Here is a 19,674-nt window from a genome sequence, read left to right as displayed (position 1 = left end):
CTTTCTCACATTTTGTAATTTTTCACTTCCCTGACTCTTCTGAGCCCCCTTTCTCTGCCCCCTCTATTCTCTCATCCTCCCTTCAAAATGCCCAGTTACCCCTGTACAAATCGAGGTTGAATTTAATTCACACTTTTCCCTGTTGCAATAGTATGTTAATGATTAAAATCTGTCCTTGTCACATTAACTAGTATCCAGCTTTGTTTATCTGTGAGTCGTTACCCCAAAATGGTTCCAACTGACAACTTCCAACGACACTGTTGTACATTACAACCCACCACCTTTCACTTCTAAACTATTAAATCTTTGAGAGCAAGAATCCATGGCACAATGCACACCACGAACATGCTCTCAAATGTTCCATTCAACATCTTAAACTTCAGTTTTCCAAAGGATCCAAAGTGGTTTACAATAAATTCAACAAAATAAAAATACAAAAACAAAAATCTGGGATAGAAATATACCAATTTGTATAAAAAACAGAAGCGATGAATACAGACAAGGATGACCCAAAGAATCCATTATTAAAATTGATCTGAATTTTGACATGTCAGCTGCTTGGCAGCCAAAACAAAGCAATGAGCAAACACTTACATAATTTTCATTATCCGTGATGGTGACTTTTAAAACACAAAAGTTTAAAATTTTGACTTTTCCTTTTTTGGTTGCTGGTGCTGCTGACGTCATATCTAAGAAACTACTGTCTAAGCCAAGGTCATGATTTACTCCCAATTTCTTAAAAGAGTTTTATGGCTTTGACCCTTTACATTTGTCTTTGATCCACTGAGTTAATTTTGTATATGGTGTAAGGCAGAGGGGTCCAACTTTATTCTTTTGCAAATGGACACCTGTATATAATTTAGGCATTAAATATAATACCTAGCACATGAGGATAATAAAAATAAACCAGTGATCCACACAAGTTCTTTCTTAATGAATTTATCTTTAATTGCGATGCCTTCAAAGTTAATGATTTTTATGATTAAACCAATCTATTAAACCAAGAAACTGCTGCAGTATACAACAAGTTCATTTCCTGTGTCAAGTTTCTTACTTCTGTGTCCCACTAGGAGACCTCTGTCAGACTCCCCAAAGCAGACAAGGATCATGATGCTCCTGCCAAGAAAATCATACATCTGTGCCCTCACTGCTAGATGTGAAGCCATCTTCTTGAGTTAAGCCCAGAATGCTTTCCAAAGTCTCTACCCATGATGAAAAGGTTTTATCTACTAAATCCAGAGTAAAAGCCAAGATCTCCCTTTTGAAAGATCTTTGAAATATCCCAAAGTCAATGTTTAACCTCCATAGAAGGAAAATTCAAGATTTTTCCAAGGAAATTCAAATTTAACTGGTAATAATGTAGTAATGATTTGCTTAGCTCCTAAGGCTAAACTCATACAGAACCCCCATTTTAGAGGTAGGGAGACCAAGGCATAATTTACAGAAGGACCCAGCTAATTTAATGGGCCTAATCCAGGTATTTCTAAAGCCAATGCTCTCTCCATTACATACACTTAATAGCATACTAGCCACAAGGGGACTCCCTTGTTATTTTCTGGAAGAAGTGTCAATGTTCCTTCTATCCTAACCATTGCCTGACTCAATCCCTTAAATGAGGTGTGGTCTGGTTCTTGCCAGGAATAGGGAATACAAATATTAGATAGCAACACTGATATGAACAGAAGTAGAAAACTGTAGGGACTGGCAAGTGGTTAGGCAGTCATTTCAAGGCTGTCTGCCACCTCAAAGAAAAACCGAAAACAACCATTTGAGTTAATCCTCCTTGTTTTAGAAGCCCTCCACCCTATTTGTGTGTGTAGGAGGGAGTCACGGTGCGGCAGTTGCATTGATGATATCAAGTTGAGGGAAATAGGATGAAGGGAGATAAATGTCATTTAAGTATGGTGTAAGGTTTGAAAATGTTTTCAAGAAGTTCAACATTATGTAAATGGACAGAATGTCTTTAAGGGTTTGTATTAGAAAGATATAGTAGGGCGCCTGGGTGGTTCAGTTGGTTAAGCATCTGACTTCGGCTCAAGTCATGATCTCATGGTTCATGGATTTGAGTCCCGCATGAGGCTCACTGCTGTCAGCATAGAGCCTGCTTTGGATCCTGTTTCCTTCTCCTTGCCCCTCCCCTGTGCTCGTGGGCACAAGCCTGCAAGTGCTCTCTCTCTCAAAAATAAATAAAAATTAAAAAAAAAAGTAAATAAACAGCTAGGCTGAGAAAAGGCAGCTGTGCTGGATGGACCACCAAAAGGCACACTGGAAACACTGTGGTACTGGTGAAAGGGGCTACAAAGCCAGACAAACTGATTTCTGGTCTTGCTACTTAACAAATGTACAACCTTGGATGTCATTTATCTGTATCTCAATTTTCCTACCCTTACCCTGTCTACTTCAGAGTTATGTTGAAGATAATTGAGAACATACATGAAAATAATTTAGGATTAGGTTTGGTAATAGCTTTTCAAACTTCTCAAATTTCTCCCCGGCAGTTCATGACCAGGAAATATGGCCAACAAGGAAACAGTGTGAAACAGGTAGGACAGCATGAGGCTCTCAGGGTGTTATCTGCAAGCTTGTCAAAAATGCTAGTCATCAAGACAATGGGAGAGGCTCCTCTACAGGACAAGTGGGTCAGTCCAGAATGGGGCCATACTAAGGCTACTTCTATTCTGGCAGATCCTCACAGGACTGGGCTGAGTAGTCATCACTCTAGGAAACAAAGTTGAGTCTATAAACTAGGTGGTTTGGCTAAAAGACCACATGGGGAAACTTACGTGCATACACAACTATGTATTCAAAGCTCAAGGTCTAAGTGAAGTATGGCACACTGAAGTACTGAATCAACAAGGTGTTGACAGTCCCAGATACTAGTTCTCTAATACTGATTCTCCTATAAATTTATTAGTCCTTTTGGCTCTTGAGTCTATATGTAAAGTGCAATGGTCAGACCCAGGGGTGGGAAGTAAGGGGTGATGAGAAACACAGGATAGGACTAGGATAGCTACAGTCCAAACATGTTTTTCTCCAAAAGAAAACTTCCAGCTATCCTTTATAGACTGTGCAGAATATGGCAGCTCTCACCTTCTTAGAGAGACCCAACTGCCAACACCACTAAGTGCTACAAGGAACTAAGATGAATTAAAGTAGAGAAACCAAAGAGCTCAACTTCCATTTAAGCCAACCCCCAAATATTCACTTAATATCTCCTAAGCACTCACACTGTTCAAAATATCAAGAAAAAATTAGGGGTACCTGGCTGGCTCAGCCAGTAGAGCGTGCAACTCTTGATCTCGGGGTTGTAAGTTTGAGCCCCACATTGGGTATAGAGATTACTTAAAAATAAAATCATTATATGGCACAAAAACAGACATTCAGATCAATGGAACAGAATAGAGAACCCAGAAATGGACCCACAAACATATGGCCAACCAATCTTTGACAAAGCAGGAAAGAATATCCAATGGAATAAAGACAGTCTCTTCAGCAAGTGGTGCTGGGAAAACGGGACAGCAACATGCAGAAAAATGACCTGGACCATTTTTTTACACCATACACAAAAATAAACTCAAAATGGATGAAAGACCTAAATGTAAGACAGGAAGCCATGAAAATCCTCGAGGAGAAAGCAGGCAAAAACCTCTTTGATCTAGGCTACAGCAACTTCTTACTCAACACGTCACCAGAGGCAAGGGAAACAAAAGCAAAAATGAACTATTGGGACCTCATCAAAAGAAACAGCTTCTGCACAGTGAAGGAAACAATCAGTAAAACTAAAAGGCAACTGATGGAATGGGAGAAGATATTTGCAAACAACATATCAGATGAAGGGTTAGTATCCAAAATCTATAAAGAACTTATCAAACTCAAAAAAGAAACAATCCAGTGAAGAAATGGGCAAAAGACATGAATAGACACTTCTCCAAAGAAGACATCTAGATGGCCAACCGACACATGAAAAACTCAACATCACTCATCATCAGGGAAATACAAATCAAAACTACGATGAGATACACCTCATGCCTGTCAGAATGGCTAACATTAACAACTCAGGCAACAACAGATGTTGGCGAGGATGCGGAGAAAGAGGATCTCTTTTGCACTGCTGGTGAGAATGCCAACTGGTGCAGCCACTCTGGAAAACAGTATGGAGGATCCTCAAAAAACTAAAAATAGAACTACCCTACCCAGCAATTGCACTAATACAGGTATGCTGTTTCAAAGGGGCACATGCACCCCAATGTTCATAGCAGCACTACCAACAATAGCCAAAGTATGGAAAGAGTCCAAATGTCCACTGATGGATGAATGAATGGATAAAGAAGATGTGGTGTATATATATACAATGGAGCATTACTCAGCAATCAAAAAGAGTGAAATCTTGCTATTTGCAACTATGTGGATGAACTAGAGGGTATTATGCTAAGTGAAATTAGTCAAAGAAAGACAAATATATGACTTCACTCGTATGAGGACTTTAAGATACAAAACAGATGAACATAAGGGAAGCAAAAACAATATAAAAACAGGGAGGGGGACAAAACATAGAGACTCTTAAATATGAAAAACAAACAGAGGATTACTGGAGGGGTTTTGGAAGGGGGGGATGGACTAAATGGGTAAGGGGCATTAAGAAATCTACTCCTGGGGGCGCCTGGGTGGCTCAGTCGATTGAGCATCCGACTTTGGCTCAGGTCATGATCTCGCAGTCTGTGAGTTCAAGCCCCGCGTGGGGCTCTGTGCTGACAGCTCAGAGCCTGGAGCCTGCTTCGGATATTGTGTCTCCCTCTCTCTCTGCCTCTCCCCCACGCATGCTCCGTCTCTCTCTGTCAAAAATAAACATTAAAAAAAAAAAAATCTACTCCTGAAATCTTGTTGCACTATATGCTAACTGACTTGGATGTAAATTAAAAAAAAAAATTTAAATAAAATGGTAAAAATAAAATCATTATATATAATTATATAATTTACATATATTTATATAATACTTAATACATATTATATATTTATACACTGTTATTTATATATAAATTTATTGTGTATTTATATAAATATATTATACATTTCTATAAATATATCTACATATACACATATTGTATACATATATTATACATATATATGTACATATATAAAATCCAAATAATCTCTAAATTGACTCAAATAGAAAAGTAATTTATTATTCATTTTAAAAAATGTGTGTGCCAGGCACTGTGTAAAGGAGTCTGCCTTTAGGAAGCTTTACAACTTACTTTACAACTGTCATAGCATTAAGAATATAAAAAGACAATGAATCTAAGCATTCAATGAGTTCAGAAGGTGGGAGTGAAAACTGTCTGTCCTGAGCGTAAGCTCTACAGTGGTCTTTGAAGGCTAGATGTTAATATTTTGGGGCCGGGGGGCAAGAAACAGGGAGAGAGAATTTCAACCATGTTCAGTGTGGAGCCCGATGCAGGGCTTGATCTCAGGATCTTGAGATCATGACCTGAGCCAAAACCAAGAGTCGAATGTTTAACTAATAGAGCCACCCAGGTGCCCCTAGATGTTATTATTTCTAAAGGTAATAGGGGTAGGGAGGGAAAGCAATTCACCAGGAGCAAAGACTACAAGATTAGAAGGCCCAAGATTTGTTTGAGGAACAAGAAGTTTGATTAGAGAGGTATAAAAACAAAGGTCCACAGCAAAATGTCTGAGTTATAACAGTGAACTTCTGACTAGTTGGCCTCTATTCTGCAGCACTATGCTGCTCCAGCCTTAGTCACTGAACAAGGAGGGTTCTGCAAGTCTGTAGGTTGGATTACACAAATCTCTCTGATTAGCTCTTTGTTTTAACTTTTAGTAATCTGAGAAAGGGCTTTTCCAAGAGCCCTTCTGACAAATTAAAAGCAGAGATTTCTCTAACCTATATATAATAATCCAAAAAGGAGGAGCCAATTTTGGAAGGCAATCTTCTGAGGCCCCATATATAAAGGGCCCAGGACAATACAGCAGAGTGCCAGATTGAGAGGCCACACAAAGGGAATCCTCTCTGCCAATGTTGCCCCTCAAATCCTATCAACGCCTTCCAATGTGATGTAGTGGGAAAGAAGGCCAATTTGGGAGACAGGTGATTTCTTCTCAGCTCCTCCTCTAAAAAGGCCTCACTTCCCCATGAGGGTAATTCCTAGGAAGTTATGGTCAAAGAGGACAGCTATATTCTCCTGCTTTCCATAACAGGTGGTTTTTCCTTTTCCTTTGTCCTGACACTGTAGCTCCTTTCTCTTAATCTTTATTCTTCCACCTTCACTCCCTCCAGAGCTAGGCTGTAGGAACCAATGAGCCAGAGTTTTAAAAAAAAGGGCCTATTCTCTACCATTTACTTCACCCCCAAATAAGCAACTCCAATCTCGTCTCATTAGACAATTACTACCTCTTTGGAAGATGGTGATAATTTCCAAATCTACATCTACAGTCCACACCTAATACCCAAGAGGTACCTTCCAACCATAACCCATAAGCATCTTTTTAAAAAGCATGTTTTAAAAAAAAATTTAGGGGTGCCTGGGTGGCTCAGTCAGTTGAGCGTCCAACTCTTGATTTCAGCTCAGGTCATGATCTTGCAGTTCATGGGTTTGAGCCCCACACTGGGCTCTATGCTAATAGTGTGGAGCCTGCTTGCCATTCTCTCTCCCTCTCTCTCTGCCCCTCGCCCACTGGCACATATGCACGCTCTCTCAAAATAAATACATTAAAAAGAATTTAAGTTATCACTTTTCCCATAAATCTGCTCCTTATACATTTCTCTTAATTCACAATCCACAATCCCTTATTTCAAATTCTGAATTCAACAGAGCTCTGAAAATTAGGTTTTTAGTAAATATAGCTTCATCGTTTCTCGGCCTTTTGGCTAAGATCAAGTGTAGTAAATATAGCTTCAAAACACATTTACTAAAACTTGAACAAAACACGAGATGACAGCCCTTCTTTATCTCACTTAATGGTTTGCTACAAAATATTAACAATAATTGACTATATATATAGAACTCTATCCCACACCCTGCTGGATGTGCTATCCAACTTATATGCGCTATAATGCCTTTTAAAATCTAAATAATTAGAATTCTGAAATATCTGGCTTAAATGGTTTCTTCAAGACATGCATTCTCAATGGGGTAAATACTGCACCCAGAAGGGTGAAACTGGTTCATGGGGAGTGGGAAGGACCTAGATATTACAATGGTATGTGGTGCTCCAAAGTGCAACATTATCAATAAAGTCTTATTTCTTAATATTTAATTTCTCTCATTGGATTTTCTTGAGTATTACATGAACAGTATTGACACTAATTTCATGAAAGGCAGACAATAAGTATGCAAGATCTATACTACAAATCTATGGTGAACAGATGGCTATGACGGGGGCACTTTCTCTGGACTAACCACTGGGTCCTGAAGTCATACGAGAGGTGGCTTATGCATGCCTGTCATGCCTGTGGATGTTATTTAGTATGTTTGATACTCAGTGCTTTTGTGTATGACAAAGGTTTTGGTAATTAAAGTTTATATTTTGTTATTTAATTCCACAGACTAAAATTTGTCATGATTCATTATGCCAAGTATTGAAAAGAGAAATGTCAACGATAGCTAAAGGAGTGTCGAAAAGCTAGTTAAGCTGTAAGTTTTTCCTATCAAGCAGTTTAAAAGTTCACCAAAAATAGGGAGCCTGGGTGGCTCAGTCAGTCGAGCATCCAACTCATGGTTTTGGCTCAGGTCATGATCCCAGGGTGGTGGGATTGAGACCCTCCTCAGTCTCTGTGCTGAGCATGGAGCCTGCTTAAGATTTTCTCTCTCTCCCTCTGTCCCTCCCTCTGCTCGTGCTCTCTCTCTCTCTCTAAAATAAATTAGGTAATAATAACAATAAAGTTTGACAAAAAAATAATTTTAAGAAAATGATTTTTTTTTAATGTTTTTATTCACTTTTGAGAGACAGAGAGATACAGAGTGCTAACAGGGGAGGGGCAGAGACAGAGGGAGACACAGAATCTGAAGCAGGTTCCAGGTTCTGAGCTGTCAGCAGAGAGCCTGACACGGGGCTCAAACCCACAAACTGCAAGATCATGACCTGAGCCGAAATCGGACGCTTAACCGACTGAGTCACCCAGGTGCCCCGTGATTTTTTTTCTATTATTGGAAAACAAGAAGCTTTCATGGGAAAAGGAACAGCTTTGAATGATCTTTAAATTTGATTATATTGGGGGCACCTGGATGGCTCAGTTGGTTACGTTAAGCATCTGACTTTGGCTCAGGTCATGATCTTGCTGTTCGTGAGTTCAAGCCCTGCATGGGGCTCTGTACTGACAGCTCAGAGCCTGGAGCTTGGTTCAGATTCTGTGTCTCCCTCGCTCTCTGCCCCTCCCCCGCTCACGCTGTCTCATGCGCACCCACGCACTCTCTCTCTCTCAAAAATAAACATTAAAACATTTTTTGATTACATTTGTTAGGTATTCATAAATGTTAATTTGCATGTGTAATTTGATACTTTACAATTCGTATAGGTAAATAAAGTATATTAAAAGTTACTCAACAAATACCAGCTATAAAACTTAGTTAAACGCAAACAGCTTTTTAACTTTTAACCCCCAATTTTTTTTTAAATGTTTATTTATTTTTGAGAGAGAGACAAAGTGTGAGTGGGAGGAGCAGCAGAGAGAGAGGGAGACACAGAATCTGAGGCAGGCTCCAGGCTCTGAGCTGTCAGCACAGAGCCCGCCGCAGGGCTCGAACTCATGAACTGCGAGATCATGACCTGAGCCAAAGTCGGACGTTTAACCGATTGAGCCACCCAGGAGCCCCTTTTAACCCCAAATTTTAACCTTACTTTGAATAAAAGCCAACTGTATGCTTACTCTTTATGCATAAAGAAAGCACAGATATATTTACTGTATGTAAAAAGATAGAAATTTCATTGGAGGGATGCATCAGGGGAGGAAAAAGTCTAAAAGGGTTCCTTAGGAGGGTGATAATGAAAAAAAAAGGCTAAGAAAAACACATACAGAGATTAGGGGTCTGTACCAACATCTTCCCAGCTCTTCAAACCAGAAACTTGGGAGTTACTCTTTTTTTTAAATTTTTTTTTTCCAACGTTTTTTATTTATTTTTGGGACAGAGAGAGACAGAGCATGAACGGGGGAGGGGCAGAGAGAGAGGGAGACACAGGATCGGAAACAGGCTCCAGGCTCCGAGCCATCAGCCCAGAGCCTGACGCGGGGCTCGAACTCATGGACCGCGAGATCGTGACCTGGCTGAAGTCGGATGCTTAACCGACTGCGCCACCCAGGTGCCCCGGGAGTTACTCTTGATAACCCCTTTTCCCTTATCCCCACATCCAATCACTAAGAATGGCCAGTTTTATTTCTTTAATTATTTCTTGGATTCTTTTTCTCCATTCCTACTGCCAATTGCCCTAATTCCAGTCTTCGTGATTTCTTGGGTAGACTTTATTAAGAGTCTCATTAACCTCTTCTTTCTCACTATACTTCAAACTTCCTGAAACAGTTTGCCTCTCCTCTTGCATTAGCCTGCTCCAATTTGCTTGCATACCATCAAAACTCATTTTGTAAAAGCAACTGTCAGGTGCATGATGCTAAATTCAACCAACCTTTTTAAGTACTTATTTTGCTGGTGCTCTTAGCAGCACTCAACCCTGACAACCATTTCCTTCTTGAAATACTTTTTCCTTGGTTTTTGAAACAGTAATCACTGATTTCTTCTTCCAATTCTGGCTGCTGATCCTCTTCTTCTTGCATGTGAAGGCTGATGCACCTTGATGTTCTCTTTTCAGTACACCTCCCATGATTACATCAGTGATTCCATGGTTTTAGTTACCATATACAGATAAATAGATGATCAAACACCTAACTCCATCCCCAGGCCCCTCTTGAGCTCCAGAATTGTATATCCAATCGCTTTTGAGACATCCTCCTCTGGAGATCACAGAAATACCTCAAAATATTGAAATTTAAACTCATCTCAGTTAACAGCATCACTATCTACTCTGCTGTTTAAGGCAAGAGGCCAGGGAGTCCTGCAATTTTTAATTCCCCCACAGGCCCCATCAGCCTCCAGGTGATAACCAAGTCCTGCTAATTCAAATTCCTAACTCTCTTATTCCCTACCATTACCACCTCAATCATCATCATCTTCTCTTGCTAGGACTATTGCACTACTTAAGAACCAACTACATTTTTTTTTAAGTTTATTTATTTCCTTTCACAGAGAGTGAGTGGGGGAGGGGCAGAGAGTAAGGGAGAGAATCCCAAGCAGGCTCTGCACTGCCAGCGCATAGCCTGAAGTGGGGCTTGAACCCATGAACAGTGAGATCATGACCTGAGGCAAAATCAAGAGTCGGATGCTTAACTGACAGAACCACCCAGGCGCCCCAAGAACCAACTTTTAAAGAACCTCCTAGGGGCGCCTGGGTGGCTTGGTCAGTTAAGCGTCTGACTTTGGCTCAGGTCATGATCTCAACAGTTCGTGAGCTCGAGCCCCACGTCGAGCTCTGTGCTGACAGCTTGGAGCCTGGAGCCTGCTTCGGATTCTGTGTATCCCTCTCTCTCTGCCCCTCTTCTGCTCTCTCTCTCAAAAATAAATAAACTTTAAAAAAAATTTTTAAAGAACCTCCTAGTTGGAATCTTACTGCAGTCTGATTCATCCTCCTAGAGCTGTCCAAGTTATAGAAATAAGTAAATTTGATATCACAGATTAAAACCCTTCAATGGCATTTCACTATCATCAAGATAAAGTCCAAATATCATTCCCCCCATGCTTCCAATCCATTTAGTCTATCAATCTTTTGTTTCTGAAATAATCATTCTCTCCCTCCCACTGACAACTCTCATCGATAGGTCAGATCTCACTGAGCTTAAAGGCCTTCGCTGATTCCCCTGGGCTGGGCTGGACCCCCTTACTATATATGCCCATAGCATTCTGGACTGCTTCATCCAAATATTTACCATTTTATACTGCTCTCCAAAGTATGGGATGCAAGTTTAAGTAGGAGATAGGAAGAAATACATACATGTATATATGCTAATACATGTACTAGTAAGGTTTACCTTTATCATGGGTGTACATACACATATAAGCCTATTAATACTGGCAATGTGGCAATGTTTATCTGCCGGTCAGATGGCCAAATTTTCCTGAAGGAAGACTAAAAGTTATACCAAAAAGGTGAGGATACTAGTTCATTCACATTTAAGATAGTGCCTCATACTGTAGTTTGTGAGCCTAGTTAAGTGGATTTGCAAAGTATCTAGTTTTAACTAAATATTTGCAAAATGGATAAATGGTATGGAGTACCATCAAGAAACTTAATGGAAGATAATGTTAATAATGTTATCACAAGAGGAACAAAAAACAGCAGAGCTGACGTCCCTGGAAGAAAGATCTCCCAAGTATCAGAATTCCACCTGCCACATCACAATAAAACAAAACAAAATATTATGGCCAGCTAGTCAGATCTAAGCCAGCCAAAATTTTAAAATTATCTAGAAGACTAGTTAAAATATGGACTTACAATCTCTTGTGCATCTTACTCCAAATGTATATTGTGCTTAAAAAGAGTCCCTACTGAATATGTAATGCAATCATGATCAGTAAGACTTTAAAAATGTGTCTTCATCCTTTTAAAATGTTTTTTGTTGGTTTTTTTTAGGGGCACCTGGGTGGCTCAGTCAGTTGAGCATCCTACTCTTGATTTTGGCTCGGGTCATGGCCTCATGGTTCATGAGTTTGAGCCCTGTGATCAGGCAGCGTGATGCCGATGCAGAGCCTGCTTGGGATTTTCTCTCCTCCTTCTCTCTCTGCACCGGCAAGCACGCTCTCTCTCTCTCTCAAAATAAACTTAAAAAAAAAAAAAAAAAAAAAAAAACCAAAGAAACAATAATAAAACTTTTTTTTAAACACATAGAATTTGGTAAAATACATAAACTAAGAAATATTTTATAAAATACACGGAATATTATTTTCTAATATTTTACAAGTAAAACCGGATGTTCTTGGGCTATATTTGGCCTCAAATATCCTATGCTTGGTTAGCTTAGGCTTTCTAGATTTTAAGAGTTAACTTGTAGCATTTATCAATGTTTAATCCAGAAATATCATGAAAATCTGGATTTCTAACTTCAAGAGGAGAGAGATGATGAAAGGAATGGGAAATTATGCAATACAGCAATACTAGACCTACAGTCCTCCAGGGCAACAATTGGCTAGAGCTGCACAGACTGCACGGAGCTCCATAGTCCTCGCATGCTAGTCTCCATGTAGCTGATTACCCATTAGAATTTAAATTCTGACATTTCACAAGATAGATTTTTGTCTCTTTTGTTTATCACTATATCTCCAGGGCCTGGAGCAGAACAGTCCCTGGCACATACTAGGTATTCAATAAACATCTGCTGAAATTGATGAATAACTGTTGAATAACTGCCTGGCCCCTAAAAGTATGTTTCTGACAAGTTTTCATGTTACTGCATTCCCCTCAAAGACAAACTGATTAATCTATATTTAGCATAGGGCCTGAAATATAGTAAGCCCTTTATTTATTCACTGACTAAAAGAAATTACTGAGTACTATGTGCTAATAAACACCATGCTAAAATGGTTTACATTCATTAGCTTATTTAATCCCCCTAACAATCCTATGACATAGATATTATTATCCCCATTTTAGACATGAGAACTCTAAGACTGGAAATTAAGTTACTGGTTGAAGAACGAATTATATTACAGATTAACTGTAACACAGGAAAAGAATATGAAATGGGCTACATGAAAGGCAAGAAGAAAGTGCTACAGAAATCAGAAATTCACTTCCAGTTTGGAAGGCAAAAAGCATTTGAGAGTTCATGAAGTAGCATTTAATTAATTAATTAATTTATAATGTTTATTTTTGAGAGAGAGAGAGAGAGAGAGAGAGAGAGAGAGAGAGAGAGAGGTAGACAGACAAAGCAGGAGCTGGAGAGGGGCAGAGAGAGGGAGACACAGAATCCAAAGCAGGATCTAGGCTCTGAGCTGTCAGCACAGAGCCGGGGGCAGGGGTTGAACTCATCATGGACTTGAGATTATGACCTGAACCCATGTCATGTCAGACACTTAACCAACTGAGCCACCCAAGCGCCCCTAGGAGGTAGCATTTAAATTAGACCTTGAAGGGTGCCTGGGTGGCTCAGTCAGTTGAACGTCTGACTCTTGATTTCAGTTCAGGTCATGATCTCGATTTTGTGGGTTCAAGCCACATGCTGGGCTCTCTGCTGACAGCACAGAGCCTCCTTGGGATTCCTTCCCTCTCCCTCTCTCAAAAATAAATAAAATAAATAAACATTTAAAAATAAAATAAAAATAAAATGAAAATAAACTAGCCCTTGAAAATCAGGCAAGATTTCCATAGGAAAAGATTGGTGGGGAAAGAATTACTTGTGTTACCTTCTCTGCCAGTAATGCTAAATTACAAAGGAGGTAGTCTAACTGGAATGCAGGATATGTGGATACATCTTTAAATAGAGTAAGATTAGTAAAATCAATAGGAAGGCCTTGAATACCATATCATATGGGTTATGATTTTATCCCGTAGATAATAGCAAGTCCATGAAGGTTCCTAAGCTAAGGAGTAGAGTGACCAGATCAAATGGGTGTTTTAGCGACGCTGCTGCAGAAGAATTACAGCAGTGGTACAGGAGGCTACGGAAAAGTTCTGGAGGGCTTCTAAATTAATATCTTTACAATTTACACTATTTGCTTACATCTAATATTTCACAAATCTTCATTAATTTTAATAAATACTGTTATCCATATTTTCACTTTGATGAGCCTGAGACTCAGTAAGGTTAAAGAGCACAGAATATTCTTTGTGGGTCTATGCTGTGAGAAAAACCTACACGAAGCAATTTAGAGGAGACCTCAGTAACACAATCACACAGTCTTCAACTGCCAATATGGAAATGGAAGAAAAGAGTGAGGAACCAAAGACGGATAGGTGCCCTTGTGTCTGGGCCAGTGGTCCTACCATTACCATTAACAAAAATGCAGGAAAAGCAGGTCAGGAAAGGGGAGTGAGCTTGATGCTTGTGGGACACTTAGGTGGTGACTGATGGTTCAGTGCCATCTCTGCAAGTAGCTGTTACAAATGGTGGGGTGGGTGCACAAGGTTGGAGAGAAACTAAAAGAAGTATGGGCTAAGTTACTCCCTACCTGGAAGTGTTATCAGAAAGGTTTTGTTACTTGCAGCCAAAAACAAACAAGAATTGGCCTTCAGTATCCTAGTTAAACCAAGAGGTAAGACAGTTCCAAAGTTGCCTAATTCAGTAGCTTAAAAACATCAGATTCTTCCCATCTTCTCTATTCTCACTCTTCAAGCTGCCTGCTCTTATTTATAAATTCTGCCTCATCACCCCAGCATTACTAATGGCAATTTCAGAGTCAGAAAAGGGCTCTTTCCTTTTTAGAGGCAGAACATAGCCCTTAATTGCCATATGTTGGTTAGAACCATACAACTTAAGTGGTTCTACTTATTAGCTCTGACCTTGCACAAGTTACTGAACTTCTCTGTGCTTGTTTCATCAACTAGAACATGATAATCTGAGACGGAAAGGAGTTAATATTATAGTACTTAGTGCCTAGCACATAGCAAGTTCTATTTAAGTGCTGGCTATTATTATAGCTTTTCCATCTCTCTCTCTTTTTTTTTTTTTTTTTTTTGAGGCTCTCACACTTTGGTGATACTTGAGTTAAAATATATGCTGGCAAAAAATAAAATAAAACCTGGCAAATTTTTTTTTTTCATTTTTTGAGAGAGAACGAGAGCATGTGAGTTGAGGAGAGGGGCAGACGGAGAGAGAGAATCCAAAGCAGTCTCCACTCTCAGCGTGGAGCCCCTTGTAGAGCTCAATCCCAGGACCCTGGGATCATGACCTGGGCCAAAGCAAAGAGTCAGATGCTCAATGGACTGAGCCACCCATGAGCCCCCTGGAAAATCTCTTTTATTTTATTTAAAAAAAATTGGGGGTGGGCGCCTGGGTGGCTCAGTCAGTTAAGCGTCTGACTTCAGCTCAGGTCATGATCTCACTGTCCATGAGTTCAAGCCCCGTGCTGGGCTCTGTGCTGACAGCTCAGAGCTTACAGCCTGCTTCAGATTCTGTGTCTCCTACTCTCTCTGCCCCTTCCCCACTCACACTCTTTCTCTCTCTCAAAAATAAAATAAAAACAGGGGTGCCTGGATAGTTCAGTCAGTTGTGTCAGACTTCAGCTCAGGTCATGATCTTGTGGTTCGTGAGTTTGAGCCCTGTGTTGGGCCCTGGGCTGACAGCTCACAACCTGGAGCCTGCATTGGATTCTGTGTCTTCCTCTCTCTCTGCCACTCCCCTGCTCACACTCTGTCTCACTCTATCTCTTAAAAATAAATAAACATTAAAAGAAATAAAGGGGTGCCTGGGTGGCTCAGCTGGTTAAGCATCCAACTTCGGCTCAGGTCATGATCTCAGTTTGTGAGTTCGAGCCCTGCATTGGGCTCTATGCTCTCAGCCCAGAGCCTGGAGCCTGCTTTGGGTTCTGTGGGTTCTGTGTCTCCCTCTCTCTCTGCCCCTTCCCCACTCATGCTTTGTCTCTCTTCCTCTCTCAAAAATAAACATTAAAATTTTTAAAAAGGAAAGAAAAGAAAAACATTAATTCTAACATTAAAAAAAAATAAAAATGTTTAATGTTTATTTTTGAGAGCGAAAGAGAGCGTGTGTGCAATCACAGGAGGGGCAGAGAGAGTGAGGGAGACACAGAATCCGAAGCAGGCTCCAGGCTCTGAGCTATCAGCACAGGGCCCCATGCAGTGCTTGAACTCAAGAACCATGAAGTCATGATCTGAGCTAAAGTCAGACGTTTAGGGACTGAGCCACCCAGGCACCCCACTAACAAATCTCTCTTTTTTTTTTTTTCAACGTTTATTTATTTTTGGGAGAGAGACAGAGCATGAACGGGGGAGGGGCAAAGAGAGAGGGAGACACAGAATCGGAAACAGGCTCCAGGCTCTGAGCCATCAGCCCAGAGCCTGACGCGGGGCTCTAACTCACAGACCGCGAGATCGTGACCTGGCTGAAGTCGGACGCCCAACCGACTGCGCCACCCAGGCGCCCCACAAATCTCTTTTAAATAAAGAAAGCTTTTCCAGAAATCCCTCAGGCTTCCCTTCCTATCTAATTAGCCAGAGCTGTATCACATACCCAAGCCTAAATCAATCACTGCCTAGGGAGACAGAATTACAATGACTGGTTTATAGTTTATATTAATCAAGACCTATCCCTGGGGCTGGGGAGGGGCTGCCAGATTCCTGGTTAGCAAAATGGCAGGAATGGTTGATAAAACTACCAGTGTCTGCCAAGACTTAGTCTTAAAAGACTGTGGTCTCTGCTAGGGAGGGTCAGAATAAGTAACTTCCAGAGCTGCAAGCATCACCCCCACAGGGCTCCTAATGGCAGTGAAAGTCACTACAAAAGTCTGTTAAAGCTAATAAAGTTTGGCACAGGACAAACAGTATAGGATACAGGCCACAGCCTGAGTGGAGCACGTCTGACAGGCAGTGAAACACAGCAGGTTCTAGATTCATGGAGGTATAGTGCAGGCTGTGTTAGTGTTCCAAGCACACAAAGGGCCTAGACCACCAGCCTTGGACAAGTCACCTAATCTTCTCAGAGCCTCAGTTTACTCACTTATAAATGGGGATAACCCAAACCACCTTGGATCCCATGTTAGGATTAAATGTATCCGTACACTAGTTTCACTCACATCATGTGTATAAAGACCAGCCAAAAACACACACACCAATAGGTGGACATGCGCAAAGACCAAGTGGGATAGGAGAGAGGTATCTGAAACGGAGTTGGAAAGAAAAAAGAAGGCCACCTGACTATACTAAAAAGCCCCTTCAGGACCTTGGTCAGGCTTTGTTGCTCCACATAAGAACTTTCATTTCAGGGGCGCCTGGGTGGCTCAGATGGTTGAGCGTCCGACTTCGGCTCAGGTCATGATCTCATGGTTTGGGAGTTCGAACCTTGCGTCGGGTTCTGTGCTGACAGCTCAAAACCTGGAGCCTGCTTCGGATTCTGTGTCTCCCTCTCTCTGCCTCCGCCCCACTCGTATTCTGTCTCTCTCTCAAAAATAAACAAAACATTAAAAAAAAGAAAAAAGAAAAAAATAACTTTCATTTCAAAGTCTACCAGGAAAGGACTAATTTTAGTTCACACCTTAACTCTTCTAAGAGGTTTATGTACAGCAAAATGAGTAAGAATCTCATGTCTGGCTTTGCTGCTTACTAGCTGTGTTATCTTCTCTAAGGTAGTTTCCCAATCTGTAAACTTATTTCACTGCGCTTAATAAACTAAACACTAGCTCCTTCCCTTTGAAGGAAGTGTTTCTAAAATTGAAGGCCGACAGAAATCTATAACATAAAAGTCCCCCAAATGTTTCACTTCATAAAGCTGCAGTTAGACAAACCTATCAGGCTTGACACTGGATTCTGAAAACCAGAGTGCTTAAGGGAAAGGAATGCTACTGCAGGTAGAAAAGAATCTGTTCTGATGCCTGCAGAGCCCTTACTAGGCTGTTTTCTAAACACTTGTTATCTTATTTAGTCTTCAAACATCTTGGTAACACTCTCTCCCCTCCTTCTAGAGATGAGGAAAGGAAGGATCAGAAGGGAAGAGAAATAACATTTACTGTGAACTGTGCTACATGCTTCCTATATGCGCACTGTTGCATTTGATATTTAAGTGACTTCTCTTAATATCTGATATTTAACTGATGAGAGCTAGAAAGTGGCAGGCAGGATTATAATCCCAGATCTGATTCTAAAGTCACTGCCTTGCAAAAATAAAAAAAAAAAAGTCATTGCGTTGCTCAAGGGAGTAATTTGTTTCTTCAGGATCTGGGATCTTACAAAACTAAATCCCAGAACCTCATTTAGCACTCCCTTCCACACACAACTGCTGGAGTTAGCAATCTACTTTGTAGTTTTTCAGTTTCTTCAGACTAAAGATTTCAAAGTGGGCACACCAGCACACAAAAACACCTTTACAACTTTGCCCAGGGTTAAAAGCTTTCTTCCCCCTTTTCCAGCCCAACCACTAGGGGGCCAAGCCGTAAAGAACTGCAGCTATAACCTAGGGGTCTGGATCACCGGGGTATAGCCACTAACTGTATGACCTTGGGTAAGTTACTTTACCTCTCTCTAAGCCTCAGTTTCCTTACCTGTAAAACAGGGGTAACAGTAGTAACTGGCTCACTAGCTTGTGCATATTAAGCAAAACGTAACATGTAAAGCAGTCAGAACAATACCCGCGCGTAGGAAGAGTTTAGCAAAATGAATCGATTTTAACGCTTAAGAGGAAGTATCTCTTCACTGATGGTTCTGTCGCTAAGTCCGAAGACTTCGCCATCGTATTATCCCTGAGCACAGGCCTTGCCCGCCAGAGTCCCTTCAGAGAGAGCAACAGGTCGCTCCTTTTCTCCTAACCAGTGCCAGACCCACAAACCTGAAGTCCCGATCTACCACACATGGCTCCGAGGTCTCGGTCTGTGATTTTCTACTACCAGGCTGTCACTGAGTCCAACCGAACCACCCCATTTCCGCCCGCGGCTCGGGAAGTTCTGCCGGCCTTCAGCGGCCCAGGCTGCTTTCGGCATGGCTGCCCCTCGTTACGGGCCTGGAGCTAGCTCGCCTGGCGTTCCCTCACCAGAGGACTCTACTCGCGACGTAGGCAGGATTTCCCTCGAGTTCAGAGGAGCCCCGAATCTAGTCAAGATGCGCGTCGGTCAAACACACGCCTGGAAACGGCTCCCTGAGCGCCGCCCGGGCCTGCCGCCGGGCGCCCGTCCCCCCAGCCGCGGTCTCGGCGCAGGCCGGAGTGTCGGCCCCTTTCCAGCCCCTGGGAACGCGAGGGCTCCGGCCCAAGGCCACCACGTGGGGGCTCCAGGCGTGGCAAGGTGCTCCCGGAATCAGCCCCCAAAGACTGCTCCCGCAGGGGCCCTAGCCCGGCCCCAAACTGGCCTGAGCTGCTCTCCCGGCCTGGCTTCTCCCCTCACACCTATTTGGAGAGGCCTCAGACATTTTCCGCAGACCGGAGACAGGCTCCCGCTAGGCCCCACGCCCCAGGAGTGTCTCAGCTCGAGTCCCCAATTGCCTGGTGTCCTTACTCACCCATCGCGGCTCCGCTCGCTCCTACTTGGCGGCGGCAGCAGCGGCAGCTTCAGCAGTAGCTTCAGCAGACAATATGGCGGATCTGCAGGACGGCAGCCCGAAACGGACAAACAACTTAACATTCAACCCCGGGAAGAAACGCGCTCTCCGCCCCCCAGCCTAGCTTACGGGGAGGAGCGCACTTAAAGAGACCGCAGCTACTGAAGGCGGGGAATAGGGATGGACTATAAAAGGAGTGGTGGAGGGAGATAGCTAGGAGGGATACTAAAGAAAGTCAATTGTGTTCAGGAATTCTGAGCTTTTTCTGCTCCTATTTCCTCTGTATAATGAAGCCTCCTCTCCTTGAAAAATTTTTTTCCCAGAAGCACATTCCTTCCTCTCCGTAGTTAAAGCCAATCATAGACCCTGAGCTGGAGGTGAGTGAGGGATCACCTGGAGAGGGGGAAGAGATTT

The 19,674-nt window shown here is 41.8% G+C and overlaps 1 protein-coding gene and 1 pseudogene across 1 annotated transcript in view; one reads left to right on the top strand and one right to left on the bottom strand.

Annotated features, from left to right (window-relative positions):
• Nucleotides 1-19,358, bottom strand: part of KPNA6 (karyopherin subunit alpha 6) — a 65,591-nt gene extending 46,233 nt beyond the window's left edge. Inside the window, exon 1 of the mRNA XM_043574384.1 lies at nucleotides 19,222-19,358. Coding sequence (XP_043430319.1) covers nucleotides 19,222-19,225 — 4 coding nt within the window. The 5' untranslated portion in view covers nucleotides 19,226-19,358. The remainder of the gene's footprint in view (nucleotides 1-19,221) is intronic.
• LOC122482181 lies at nucleotides 6,870-6,981 on the top strand (annotated as a pseudogene).
• Nucleotides 19,359-19,674: the final 316 nt, after the last annotated feature.

This window comes from Prionailurus bengalensis, chromosome C1 (genome assembly GCF_016509475.1).
Source record: "Prionailurus bengalensis isolate Pbe53 chromosome C1, Fcat_Pben_1.1_paternal_pri, whole genome shotgun sequence".
Taxonomy (NCBI): Eukaryota; Metazoa; Chordata; class Mammalia; order Carnivora; family Felidae; genus Prionailurus; species Prionailurus bengalensis.
The sequence above is the reverse complement of the archived record's forward strand: the minus strand, read 5'-3'. Positions and strand labels throughout refer to the sequence as shown.